Here is a 15,067-nt window from a genome sequence, read left to right as displayed (position 1 = left end):
GTGCTCACATAACGCAAAGTGCTGTCCCTGCAAAAAACAAAATCCACATGCTTTTTCCCTACAATGATACATATTCTTCATTCTATCAGCCCCACCCAGAGAGTGCTGTCTATTTTCCAGGGTTTCTCACACTACAGTGTTCCTTCTCAAAACACTTCTTTCCAAACAATGTTGTCAGTGGATGAAAGAGGTTTTAAAATATATATAAAATGTCTCCTGCTGTTTTAAACAGTGATTTAGAAGGTCAAAACCTTTTCCTAACAGGGGCTCAAACGTTCCCCCCCACCCAGTGCTCCGAACTTAAATATACTAAATAAAATGAATATTTACATGTTTCAGAAACCTTGGATATTCAATAAGTCTATGAAACTAGAACTTGCCTGCTTCATTGCATTACATTCTTATTAATGGATTCTGAATCCATTGTTTGCAGACAGTTTGAACTCAGAAAGGTGGTAATGTGAATACAATCGTATCTAATTGTATCTACAGTTTAACAGTGCTAAATGAGGTATCTCGTTCATGTGGACAGAAAGAGATGGGTCACAAAACCAAATAAAAGCTCCATCCAGATCCTCAGCGTTAAAGGTGGCCCAACTCCAGTGTGTCAGAAATCGCAGTTTCTGCTAATTAACAGAGAGTTAGGACATCTCAAACATAGCAAGCCACAAAGACGCTCGTCTAGTCTGGCTGTGGAATCAGCAGATAGCTTCTTGCTTCTGAAGACGGAGCTGCTTTCCCTGCGCAGCAGTTTGGAGAGGTTGAGGGTTAAGCGGAACAGTAAACGCTCTTTACTCCATCACTACGCAATTAGTCTAATCAGGAAAAATACAGGAAAGCAAGCCAGGGCTTTTTTTTGTTGCTTTTTTTCATTTCTTCTTCAAACTAAAAGTGGTAAATTAATGCAACTAGAATTGAAAGTTACAAAAACAAAAACGCCAGTGATTTACATTACAAAGTGGACTGTTTCTAGACAACTGCTTCATTAGGCAACGAGAGCCAAGCACCAAGAGTATCCCAAGGTCACTTTTAATTTAGACCGCCTAATTGGCAAACATAGTTCAAAATGGCTATCATCTAGCCAGACTCAGAATTAATGAAGCACAATTATTTTCATTACCCCTATCTCAGACAGACAGAAAATGAGACATAGAGAGTGAGGGTGTGAGAGAGCAGGCGCAGAACAGAGAGAGAGGGAGAGAACGAGAGAGAGCGAAGGGGGGAGAGAGGGAGAGCGAAAGCACATCTTTATGCATAGTCGGCAAGAAATAAAAGTCACCTATTTCAGAATTCATTAGGCTCGTCTGCTAGAGACACGCAAAAGGATAGAGTACCTTTCAATTTATTTCCACTTGTTATAAAAAAAAGGAGCTGGTTTTAATGCGCATTATATTAGCTCGGCTTCTCTCTCCTGCCTTTTTGAAAAGCTCAGTGCATTACCTCTATAAAAGAAGAAAATATTGCTCCCTTACATACTAATGTGTTGGCCATTTCCTTTCTGGTATGGTTGTAGAAATGGTAGGACAGCTGGTGAGGCACAAACCCAGGTTGGGAAGTTATTAGCAAATATACCGTATATATTTAAGGAATTTGTTTATGATTTGCTACAGGGTGACATCAGGAGAATTGTATATTCCCTTCTAAAGAGGTCTCCAAAACAGAAACCCAAGGATAATGTTAGGCTTGAAGAAAGGCATGCAGAAATCGAGGGGTGAAAACAGGATGATGTAAGAATTACAGCAGAGCAAGAAACAATTTCGTGAATTACGTGGAAACACACACACACACACAAACAAAACTAAACTAAAAATAACTAATTATAGAATTAAACTTTACAGATTTTAATTTTAAACTAAATTATATGCATTTTGCCAGCTTGGTGTCACTATCCATTAATGTAAAATTCACCTTTAATACAAAAATCCTGTCCTGGCATAAATGCAAAAAAGTAGTATCATATGCAGACAACCTTGAAAGAATTCCTATAGAATTGTTGAGGGGAGAAAAAGATCGAAAGCATATGTATATATAACATGTTTATGGAGAACTCGAGATATTTGGCAGACTTAAAAGCAGTGTTGTGGATCATTATTCACTAGGGGTTTGTGGTTTAAGCCAGAATTTAAACCGGTTTGCCAGTATCGTGAAGAACAGTATTTTAATGAGAGGAATTTCCTCCATACATTGAAGTTCAATACATACTAACTGTCACATTTACTACAGAATCTTCATCACAAATTTAGATCAAACTAGTGGGAGGAGGGGGCGTGTAAAGATAAATCGAATTGTCTGAAGGTTTTAGGTATTTCCCTTTAGTGCTTTGTGATTGTGGTCAAAGGGCTCATCCACTATCAAGGGGGACTATGGTGGTGTTATCAGAATCTGCCAAAAAGCAAATGTCTACAGTTTTTATTTAATTATTATTATTTTAAATAGTTTCCATTGAATTGATGTAATTTATTTTTGGTCGATTTACCCTCCTTTCCCAAAAAAGACCAACAAAAAGAAACCTGTGAAAAAGAAGGAAAGCAAGGAAGTATATACTAAGCGTTGATGTTCTGAGGTTTGCACGAGAACAGACTGGCTTACTGCCTTTGAGGTGAAATGAGAAATCACTGCCAATGATATCTGACTTCCAATGAGTCGACAAAACGCCTGGAGACATTTCAAAATTAACAGTTCTCTTTATGTTTTGATTAAGAAGCAATGCTGCCTTAAAGGTTATCAATTAGAGAAAGAAAATGAGACAAGAGCACCCTTACACTGTACTGTGGCCAAGTGAGTAAGAAAGTGACTCAGCCTGAGAGTACATCGAAACAAGATTGTAACTACACCACGACAATGCCTCTTATATATACAATATAGGGCCTGTTAGTCTGACTGGAAGTGAAGTTCACTGACATACAAAAAGCAGATGGCAACTTTTTTATATTAACACACTTGCAAATTATATTCCATATGGCACACAATATATAGATGATATTACCAATGATTTGGCGAGTGACAAACCTAAATAACTGCATGCTGCAGTTCTGAAAAAGCTGTCCACAATTTTACTAATATCTGTATGTTTTGTATATATGTCCCCCCCCAAAAAAAAGATGGAATATTGTGCATCTCACAATTATGATCAGTTTCAACCAGTTCTTTATAACTCTCCACGCTTTGTTCATCCATTTGCTATGTTCTTCGAAGATATAAAACATTCAAATTCAATGTTTCTAATGTTCATAATTTAAACTATATAAAGCATGGGGGACAAGTGTATGTTGAAGTTTTAAATTATGTTTTTTGCAGTGACTATTAAAACAACACATTGATGTCAAAGAAATAGATCAATGGCACTTTCCCTTTTGATTTCAGTGCAGTCTGTTTTAAAAGTTTAAGGAATATGGTTGTCGGTTTCATACAAAAAAGAAGATTTGATGACTGAAGATTTAGATGGATGAAAAAAATGTATAGACTTGTATAGTACTGCGTGTAATTAATTGTGAAAATGTAAAAATAACAAGATCATGAAATACATCATACACTCAGCATACCTAGCTACCTTTGATCTCAAGCACCACCTACTAATGAATAGGAAAATCGATGGGTGAGGTTCATAGCCTTGTTTATTGGCAATAGAAAAATAATTAAAATGTTGTTTTAATAAAAGCATGGGAGCTGCATCTGTCAATTCCGAGAGTTGAGCTGAGTTTATTTAACTGATAATTTTTTTGCCAAAGGGACATTTTCCAAGGACTTCTGAATTCACAGTTCTGAAAGACACTTTGACCAAAAAATGAACCCCCCAATGCCCTAAGACTGTCAGATGCATATCACATTAGAGCATTTAGTTGTTGTTTTTTCCCCCCATTTGTGTCTCTTTGAAATTATCCTACTGACTTCTGCAAGTGCTTAAAATATTCTTGGAAAAAAGTCACATAGAAAACCGAACAAGACTCTATAACTTTTAACTTGCGATGGGATTGTTGGACAGATATAGATGACATTTTATAAACACACATAGTGGTATGTATACACAAGGTTTACAGCTGAGGAATCATCTTCTAGTCTCTGTAAATCACTCTGTTTAAGAACAGAACTGTATAACGGGTACCAGTAATTATTATATTATAGCCTATATCTGAAAAGTGTGTTCTTTTTCTTTTTTAAATGAAAGATTTTAAAAGACACTGAAGTACAGTCGACGACCTTTGTGGACCGGACACAGTCTGGTGCGGGTGACACACTCACCGTGGCGATGAGCTTTTCCACGCAGTCTGGGGCCACGCTGTGGAGGTGTGTGAGGTGGAACTGCAGGTGGATCTTGTTGTTGAGCATGTCCTGGCACAGCGGGCAGCGGAACATGGGCTGGACAGAGTGCTGAGTCATCACGTGCATCCTAATGCGGTTCACGTCAGTGTTGCTGTACTTACAGTACGGGCACTGGTACATCTGTCGGAGGGTGAGAGGGGTAAAATGAGAAAGCGTCGGTTGTCGAACCCACCCAGCACACCCAGCAGTGGGAAGTGGAGCTGAGAGATGGTACCTGGAATGGTGGCCCACCAGCGCGACTGCAGGACTGCAGTGGAGAATTAAGGCCCTCCCTGGCAGAAACTTCAAAGGGTTGTTGTCTGTCAAATATTCTATTGATTTTCCAGCTTTCGAACAATTAACAATGCAACCACAGCGAAAAAAATAATAATAAAGAAAATGCTACCCGGTGATGCAGAATGCAAAATAGACTTAGGGTATTTAAATGTTGCAAAATGCTTAGCGTAGCTTTTTTGGGAAAATTAATGCCTCACTGTTTCCATAATGCATATAACCTGCACTTTGTGTTGTTCTGGGAGTTTGATCAGCAGACAGGTTTATTGTGAACATTGTAAAACTGGATGAATAACAATCAATGTGAAAGGAATTTTTTTGGCTTGTGCGTGTATGTTATTTTTTTAAATTACATAAAACCAAGCTTAATTAATCACTCTTAAAACTGACGGTTTTAAATGACAGGCTAATATTGCAATAATTGCACTGTGTTGATTTCTCTGATGAAATTGAGGAGGCTGGAGTCAGATATGGACTGCACAGTGGCACACAATGGGCTGCCCTTGCCTGAGACCCTCTCACCTGTTCAACAGCGCCCTTGTCAGCTGTCCTGGGACGTTTGGAGGAAAGGGGAGCGTCTTGCACCCCGGACCCTGATGAAGGTCGTTTGGAGGGGAGCGAGGAATCTGTCTGGTCCTTCTCCACCTGGCTGGATACTGCTGTAAAAACCACAGAGGAGAGCCAAAGTCAAGGCAAGGCACAGACTTGGCAGCCCAGGCATCAGTCAATCAATACCAACCCTGTGGGTAAAGCCTGGTCTTAAGAGGAAGTAATCAAATTTTATGCGAGTCAGACAGAGAATTTGTTGATCAACCTGCTCCCCCCCCTCTCCACTCTTCATTTTTTTTCTCATCCCATAAAACAAAAAGACATTTGAGCTCAACAGTAATGCTTTGAATAGCTGTCTTTCTTAATGTCTGATCCTCAAGATACCAGAAACCAAGAAAGACAACTAATCAAAACATTAGTTTGCCAAGCTGAGTTTCTTTAAGTTTGACTCCACAACTGTTTGTTTGAAGTAATGGATGAGTTACCAACACCGCTGAAAGGTTCACTCTGTGCACGAAGAATCAAAACAATTCTAAAGCATCTTATCAGACATTAAGGTAAACACATCTGCGTCTGTCTAGAAGCCTCTGTGTGTTCCTTATTCACCAAAATGACTGAGCTTTTTGAGATTTCTTTTGTTTTGTGTTGTGCTTTGTTTTTCAGGTAACAGATTCAATTTCAGGTCAGATTGTTTCATCTTCTGCTTTTTTTTGTTTGAATTTTTGGAGAAACAGCACCATCTACACAGAGACCTGGTAGCAGACTGTGTTTACCATGTCACTGTCGAAAAAGAGGAAGCAGAATAATCATCCTAAATCCTTCATGACTTAAAAAACAAACATTAGAATACAAGCAAAAAAAAAAAAATATATATATACATACATGAACACTAGGAGTCTGTTATTCTGTAATATCTATTGATGTACGTTTTGCACCCTAGGATAATTCTGGAAATGTTGCAGTGGAGCCATGTCCATCCTTGTCTCAAGCAGACAAAGTGAGAGCTGCCAGAAAAGCCATGGCACCAAGCTAACAAACCTTGAAGTCACAGTCTGACATGAAGACTCTTAACAAGTCACACACCTAAGCTATTTTTAACCTTAATTTTACTGAGGGGTATTTAAACAATTAGCACACTTAATAAAAGGTATCCTAGCAACCTCTCATCCCTACATACTGTATTTAATGTACGACTGCCCTTCCAGAAGCTGTAGAGGGTATGGAGGCCGAGTGATAAGGGCAGAGGGGGTTGAGGCAAAGTGGGCTCTGATTCAAGCTGTAAGGGCAGATGGACTTTGAGGTGAATAATTTACTGCACTGGAAAGATCTAACCTGAGCAATGGTAAAACATAACACCTTTAGACTATTGACAGAATATCAAAATATTTCCTTCTTAAGTGTTAAGCGACAAAGACAGATTTTTAAATCGCTAGCGATTTCTTTAGTTTTCCGTTTCAAATTGGTTTATCTGTTGGGGAAAAAAAAAAGGAGGCCAAGTGACCTAGATGCTAGATCTGAAGCAACTGGAGAAAAAAAAGTACAATTTGGCCTGGTAGTTAAAGCTTAGAAAGTTGTGAAGCCCAATATCCTTGGTTTCAAATCCCAGTGGAACCACTGACCTAGAGCATGACCCCCCCAGGGTAAATCCCTCAGCTCTTTTGTGCGTATACAGCAGTGAGTGCCACAGCAACTCTTGACTTAATTGGAATTTTTTTAACCAGCTAAGCTTGCTCCGCACATCTCAGTGGGCTAGGTGGAGTGTGACAGGAGGTTCGAGCTCCCTGCTTTTGGAGCCACTTCAGCATCTTTTAATTCAGCCAGATCCAACCTGCTCCCAGTACCAGGCAGGTTGGCTGGGATACAGAGGGAAGTTAGGGGTTGTCTCTCACCAAGTATCTGCTCTGGAGCTTCTCGTGTAACAAAGCAAGCTAGCTTTAAAAAAAAAAACTAACAAAAAAAAGATTAATAAATAAAACAACTGTGTGAAATTACTACAAATAGGAAAATGAAAATGTAATAATTTCCTTAACTAGTACTATACTTCATTAGGTGCAATACAAGTGCGTATTCCATGGTACGCTATACCACTGTCATGTTTTTAATTCCTGGATTCCACAAAGACCACAATGTGGTGATGCTAGCTGAACATCAGGACACAGCATGAAAACTGATTCCTTGCACACATTGAGATGGATAATGCAGACTGTTTTCTTCAGATATGTGAGAGGAAGAGCCAAAACACAATCTGCACTGAATCAATATCAGGATTTGTAGTCAAATGTTTTTATTGTTTTAGTTTTTTTTATTCAAAGGGTTCAATGCAAATTAATCTTCCAGCAATAGGTACCTTCTTAACATACAGGAAAGGTAAGCATTCTGAAACTACTGTTAAAACCCAATATTCTTCAGGAGTGGAGTGAGCAGCAAGCACCTATGCATCAGACAGGAATTCCTGACACAAAACCCAAGCATTGCAATGTTCTCTGACATGCTCACATCGCTGGGAGAGGGTTTCACATGGCTAATCCTTTTAATTCAACCCCTGCCCTGCTCTGCTTTCCCCACTGCTAGCTGGTGCATCAAGAAGTCACAACTCATCTAAGCAGGTCATTCCGTCTCTTTTTATGAGTTACAAAAAACAAAAAGCACGTAAACTCAAAATGAAAGCGCAAACAGCAACATGTCACAGTTGAGGAGTAAAAATACACGGCTAAGCCTCCCTCATAAAGAAGCTAAATCCACACGGAGTCAGCATTAGTGTGCCTGAGCAGCGCTTGCAACACGAGCGGAAAGAATTTAATGTGAAACTTAAGAAGGTGTCTTGCTGGCCCTTAACGAGGTCATAAAGAGTTAAATTTGGCCTGATTTGTACAGTCCTGGAAGGGCAAATTGGGAACGGGGGATGCGGAGGGGGGCAGGTTAAGCAGAGCTGACCCAGGCTCCTGCTCCAGACATTAAAATGTCAGCTCCAATCAGGGCACAGACAGCTGAGCTGATTACTCAGTGGGGGCTCTCACTTCGTTAGTGCTGCCTGCTGGATCTCCCAGAGACACCGGGCTGTGGGAGCAATGGGTTATTAGGTCCAGTCAGACCCAATCCCATTAAACACATCCACCAATAAACAAAGGAAACGTTAAACAAAAGAACCTCCCATTCGGAACTGGGGTGAAGTGATAAAATTAACCTTTCATCTCTCGCACTGTCCTCTCTGCGCATTGCGCTGCCTGCTGCTAGGGAGAGCAGGGGTCTCTACCATTTCTTTTCTATCTTCCTCCCCAGATTTCAAAAAGGTTATTCTTTCATTATACTGTATTATTCTCTGGTGCTGCAGTGACTCGGCTGGCTGTCATAGCTAGGTTGTTGAAATTTCAATAGTGCACTTGATGCGCGGGCGATACTGGCTTTTAATTTTCTGCAGTGCGGTACATTTTGAGGCCCTCGGCTCCTCAAATGGGGGAGCCCTCTGTGAATGTATTATATGTGTCTAACTGAATCTGCTGGCTCTCATGCCTGTCAATCCTGTATATCTGTGTTCTCAAAATCCCATGACTAGAGATAGTGGGCACGCATGCAGGAAATCCCTGAACATCCATTTATTGGACAATCCAAGCAAAACCTACAAGTGAGATAAATGCCTGGCGTTTTTCTGTCGAACAGGAACACATTAGAAAGTGCTTGCTCTTTGCTGGGAGTGCTGGAAAACTATTGAAGATTTCATTCTCATATCCACCATCAATAAAGGTACACATTTAACATATATAACAATATACTTCACATACTGCTTAAGGAGGCTGTATAGTATTTCCTACTCAGGCACACTGCCAATTCTACAAAACAAAGCAGTAAAATACAACAAATAATGCTAATACATGTTAAAATATGAAACAAGGAAGTAAGACAAAGATAGAGCTACTTTATCAACAGAGAGGATAAAATGACTTTCCAAACTGCTTTTATCAATCTGAGCTGAATGGCTTTCTAATTGATCTGCAATTAGCAGGCAAGCCCAGCACCAAGATATTTATTTAGTATATTTATTTATTGAAAGGGATCTCTAGCACAGAAGCGCACACATGGAGCTCAATACCGCCTCACATCTCAAATAGTCCATCCATGGATGGTGTCTTCAATTGACACAGCCTTTTAAGATGCTATAAATCATCTCAATTGGTCTTCATCTAGAACTGAAAACCAGGTCCTACAAGAAAGCTGAGTGAAGTGCTGCTTGCTGTATCCTATTTTCCCATGTAAAGCACTTCTAAACTACAAAAACTGGGAACAAGTTGGAGGGTGTTAAAAGCTCTGTTAAAGAAAAGTAAAGGCAGTCTGTAAAGGTAGTTTTTATTAGAGTGGAAACCATGGATAGATGTGGCACAGTAACCACAGTCATGTGTCCACAGCTGAGAAGCTCTGAGAGTTTTTAAGCACAGCAAGCTTTTAGCATGTTTGAAAAGAGCCCACTGTATAAACTTCGACCAGTACAGCAGCTTGCAGGGAGTGTTCCTTTTCTTGGTATCTCAGGATATTACACATGTGTTAACTGAAGTACAAAGGGAAATATAGTTATTAAGAACACAATGAATGCACTTGGCGGAGGAAGCATGATTCAGCTTTCTGCCACTGTTTAACGTGGTGCAGAAAATGAGACAATCGGGCAATTAGATCTCAGATTTAAATAAAGTCTTTAATTAAAGACTGTCAAAATTTCACAATTACAAAAGTTCTACAGCATGATACACAAACTTTCCCACGTATGATCTTGTACTCCGATATTAGAAATTTGGCCCACACAATGATGTGCACTATGAATAGAAAGTATAAAAGTCTCCAGCACACACACACAAGACATTCTCACGATCACAGATGCTACAATGTTGTTTATATGATTTGTTCAATCTTTCCTCTTGTCTCTCTCGTCAAGGCATCTGGTGGCTATTAAATAAAAAATGGACATCTCTTTGGTTTTTTTCCCCCCTATCTTAACTGTCCCAGCAAGGTAACTGACCTTTCCAGCTCATCGAGCAAATGCTGACCCCCACCCTCCCTATACACACACTCTCCTAACAATGAGTGCAAACCTGTTCTGACAGACGGAGAGAATGAACTTACATCTAACAGCCCAGGAGGAAAAAAAAAAAAATCTTAAGAGTCAATTAGGTGATTATTAATTCACGGCCCCTTTCCGTAAACAGGGTTCTTCTATGCTGCGGAGTCCCATAAGTGAATTGGACTCTGGCATCTTCTCTCACCTAACTAGACTGCATTGCTCTTCCTGCAGGGATGTAGGCATACAGACAGCCCTGGGTCTCTGGAGCAATCAGCAGCTCCCTGAGATTTCAAGGGAAAAAAGGGTGGCAGCTTGAGTGACTGACCGAAAACAGGCCAGTCCAAAGTAATACCACGGGTTCTCTGCTATTGAAATCTTTAAGGCATGCCTTTACAGCAGCCATCATGTCATTACCACCATGTCCTTTGGCACAGATACTCTGCGACATGGGGCTGACCGGACACTGGAAATTAGGTTTTCTGTTTGAAGAAGTAGAAAAATTACAAAAGCAGAAACGACCTCTCTTGGTATTCGACACGGGAGCTCCGGTTTGTTCCAGACGGACACAGACAGAAGGGAATTCTTGTGCGGCAGGCCTGTCTGAAGGAGGGGTTAAGTCCGGACCTCATCCCTTCCATTCTTTCACATATAACCAGCAGACCACACAACCCTCTGTTCACACCAGAAGCCCAGGATGCCTGCTCTAACTGCAGTCCCCATGCCTGTGTTGGCCAATATCAAATGCCAACTGATTTCCTCACATCCACCCAGCTCTAACCACGAGGCCACAGCACCTCTTTGCCAGGCCTTCAGCTCTGACCAGTACTCTAGTGCCTCGTATATATTCCCTCAAGTGAGACCACTACCCTTTCATCTCTCTTCCCATCCCTCAACTTTGATGAACTGACCCCCCGCACTGACCATGAGATGTCTCTATGCTAAATGTATGCTAAATTTCAACCCAGACCCCTCACCTCTAACAACGAGGCCAAATTACCTCCATCTTGTCCCTCTGCTCTGAGCATTACAGAGCACATTTTATTTCAGTCCCTAAGCAATTTAACCATTAATATAAAAGACAGGTTTTACTCCCCTGCGCTACAAGTCATTCTCTTTTAATGCGTATGCTAAGAATAACTGAATATTATCGTTTTTTTTTTTTTAATCTACACCCAACATTTAAGCCTTGAGCTATGCAGGGTTATATTCCATTTCACCTCATACTTCTCAGGTAATTACTTTGCATCAATTAATTTCAAATAAAGAAAATTACAGTGAAAGCCTTTACCAAACCAACCCAATCTTAAGGCTCATCATTTCCCAGTATCCTTGGTGTATAACCCTTACTTTATTAAATGAAAAAGCACCTTGATTGCATGTAAAGACCAGTTTCTGTAGGCCTAAAGGCCTGACTACAACAAAGACAAAATTTCTAACAAAAAAATTAAAAGAGATATTAATTAGCACTGGAATTATCAATCTGTACTGCATGACTATAAACTGCAGATTCAACTTAAAAGTGAAGGAGTGGACTGCAGGAGTACTGAAAAGGAACTTAAAAAAAAAAAAAACAATGGTCTTGTGATATAATGATGCAAAATGCACATAATCTGCAATTATATTAAAGGTCATAAGGTCAAATGTAGCTACTTAGGTTTATATCTTTAACATATTTAAATCAATTTTATTTTAATTGAAACACCTATGTTTTAATCAAATATTAAAGATGTTGGAAACTTACCACACGTTTGGTAAGTGGTTAATTGTTAGTAGTAAAAGAAAATCACCTATCATTAATATACAGCTTTGGAAAAAATTGAGACCACTGCAATTTTATTCTTAAATCAGCATCTCTACATGTATGGCAGCCATTCCATTCCATTCATATTTTTATTTGGAATTTGGTAAAAATGTTGTCAGTAGTTTATAGAATAAAACAAAAATGTTCATTTTATCCAAGTGCATACCTATAAAGAGTAAAACCAGAGAAACTGATAATTTTGCAGTGGTCTCTTAATTTTTTCTAGAGCTGTATATTTCCATACAATGTTATGGGTAGATCATATTGGGAGAACTCTACTGAAACAAGAGCCCTTTTACAACAAACCGGAACTTGAAGGCAACAACATAAACGAGAATGTAATACTTGCAAGTCTTTGAATGCAACTGCAAGCAACACACAATCCTGGGTGAATAAAACAGGCTTAAAACAGGATATTTACTGTGGCATATTTTAATAAGAACAGAAAACAGAATGAATGGGCTGCACAATTAAATACTAAACTCGTGGAATGCTAGAAACTTTCCAATATGTTTTCCACACAATATACTGACCAACATAGCAGAACATCTTTTGGCAGTCCACTTGCAGTATGTAGTATCAAGCCTTTTTATTTCCCAGCCCTGAAAATGGGTTTGACCTGTTCCTGTCCCGTATGAACGTCATACCACACCTCTCTTTCACTCTACAGTGGTTTATACTTCTGTACTTGTTGAACCAAAGCTGCTGTGCAGCTGTCAGGATCAAAATAAGTATAGATATCTCAAAAACCTCATTAACATTCTTTTTCCATTTATATTAATCATGCACAGTGCACCATAATCCAACGTAGAGGAATATTAACTACAATGTTCTCATTTCCTGAAATAAAACCACTTTTAACAATAACAAGTAAACACAGGACAGACTGGGAAAAAAAACTATACTGCAGCTGAGAATGAAGAAGAGAACATTTTCTCATCTTTCTTTGCTTACTAAATCAGCTTCTCATAAAGAGTTACAAGGGAAACGGTAAAAAAAAAAACTGAATCAATAAATAAATAACAAGTGCAGTACTTACTTTTTTCATAGAGTTTACTGAAGTAGATTTGTTTATTTTCAAACTGGAAAATTTCAACATTTGATGTAATACATTTTTTTAAGCTTTAAATTGAAAGTTATGTCAGAAAACAAAGTGCTCAGGAGAACAGAAATGACAGTGCCACCATAACTATTATCATATCAGATGAGCATTTTTCAGTGCCAGTTTTAAATGACAAGTTGCAGGAGAATGCAAGTCGGAATGTTAAATAGAACAATTCATATTTAAACTCTAAGCATAGTGATGGCAAAATCAAAGATAGCAATGATGTCATGTCTTTGGATGTTGTAAATGTAGATAGTTAAAGGGTTGGCTGCTACTGCTTTGTTCAACACAGATGAATTAATGCTATACCTTGCAAGGCAGGAGAGCTGCAGGAAAAATCAAAGACATTTTGGAAAAAAAAAAAATCTTAAGCATTGATAAGAAATATGAGACATTTAAATAGCTGAGAGGGGGCTTACATTTTCCATTAACTGTGTCACTTTGCTATGGCTGCATTAACTACAAAGGTGTGAGATATAATAATAATAATAATAATAATATATATATATATATATATATATATATATATATAAATCCAGTTTTGATTGCTGTGCAAAGGTTGTGTTTCACAACTTGACTAGCATTTGATTGTGAGAACTGTGAATTTTAAACTGCATCACAGCAAATATGTACACCGGCAGAACCTCATCAGCCAGCATGCTAAATATGCAGAAGGTACGGTTTTGTTTTTCTTTTTTTGCTTTTTTTGTGCTGAATACTGCACCAGACATCTTTCTAGTACACAAAAGAGCCAGGCCCACTGTAAATCCTTTTTTTGCAGATGGACTCATATTAAAATAAGGGGGGGGTGCAGGAAAAGTGATGGTAACAATTTGGTTGGGTGCTGCCGGTGTCAGAAAGCGGATGACCTGTTCTCTTTTATTGTTTTCCTTCCCCCCCCCCCCTCTCCTCTCCAGGTTCAGTGATTTGAAAGTCAGGGAGGGGGATGTGAGGAATTATTCATAACCCTCAATTGCAGACCCCCCCACATGCACACATACACCACCATAACCCCTCCTGATACATTTATGTTAAACATGTCAAATCCTATTGTAGCTGTGCCTCCCAGCACTGAAGTGTATTAACAACCCCCCCCCTTCAGTCTCCCTCTCTCTCTCTCTTTCCGTAACCCCCCCACCCCACCCCACCCCCATTGCGATGCGCTCAGCCGCTACATTAATACCCCCTCTCCTTTAATAGTGATTTGGCTCTCCATCCCCGAGCGGAAACGCTCCATTTCACTAACCGTGCCTTAGCTAGGTGTACATGGCGTAGGAAAAGAAGACAGAGAGAAAAAAAAAAAAAGGCTTGGGGCTAGCCGTTTATAAATATTTTATACTTAGCATTAGAAACAACCCCCGGATTGCTTATTGGGGAAGGTGACTAAATTGCGGCTGTTGCCAACATGATATTTACTGTTTAAATAAGTAATGATTTTAATGTAAAACCACATCTTTTGCTTTCTATTGCTTTTCTCCCCCCCACCTCCTCGCTCACTCAGCAAATAATTAAAAAGCAAACTAGGGTGTGCATATGAAAATGGTAGAAAATTATAAATAACAAACATGTTCCTTGTCAAACATACATATATGATATGTAACATATACAGGTTACACGTATGTTTTAATGCCGCAAAAAGATGACTACATACCAAGGAGAGGAGAGAGGAAGAGTTTTGCTATGACAATGAACTCTTTGATTTCTGAACAACACTTTTCACTGAGAGTTACTGTCATCAATGCCCAAACACATTCAATGAAACTGGAAGTTCTAGCAGTTGTAGTACTACAGATCTGCAGATAAATTGCAATTTGATCCCAGTCTCTTTAGGAGCCTTTCATAAAAAAAACCTAACCAAGACACAGAATACTTCAAAAGGTAATGATGTTACTGGGTATCTATCACTCTCTTTTTGCTGCTGTCTTTGGACGGTCAAAGAACGCTGTGCAATTTGTTTAAGCAATAGCATCAA

General features: G+C 39.2%; 1 protein-coding gene across 3 annotated transcripts in view; it reads right to left on the bottom strand.

The window, feature by feature from the left end:
- zfhx3b (zinc finger homeobox 3b) overlaps positions 1-15,067 on the bottom strand; it is a 171,753-nt gene that overhangs the window by 15,845 nt on the left and 140,841 nt on the right. For all 3 annotated transcript variants that reach the window (XM_066713793.1, XM_066713795.1, XM_066713794.1), the window contains exons 6-7: positions 5,116-5,252; positions 4,240-4,440 (exon numbers count right to left, since the gene is read on the bottom strand). In XM_066713793.1, coding sequence (XP_066569890.1) covers positions 4,240-4,440; positions 5,116-5,252 — 338 coding nt within the window. The remainder of the gene's footprint in view (positions 1-4,239; positions 4,441-5,115; positions 5,253-15,067) is intronic.

This window comes from Amia ocellicauda, chromosome 9 (assembly GCF_036373705.1).
Source record: "Amia ocellicauda isolate fAmiCal2 chromosome 9, fAmiCal2.hap1, whole genome shotgun sequence".
Classification (NCBI taxonomy): Eukaryota; Metazoa; Chordata; class Actinopteri; order Amiiformes; family Amiidae; genus Amia; species Amia ocellicauda.
This window is presented reverse-complemented; position numbering and strand designations above follow the sequence as displayed.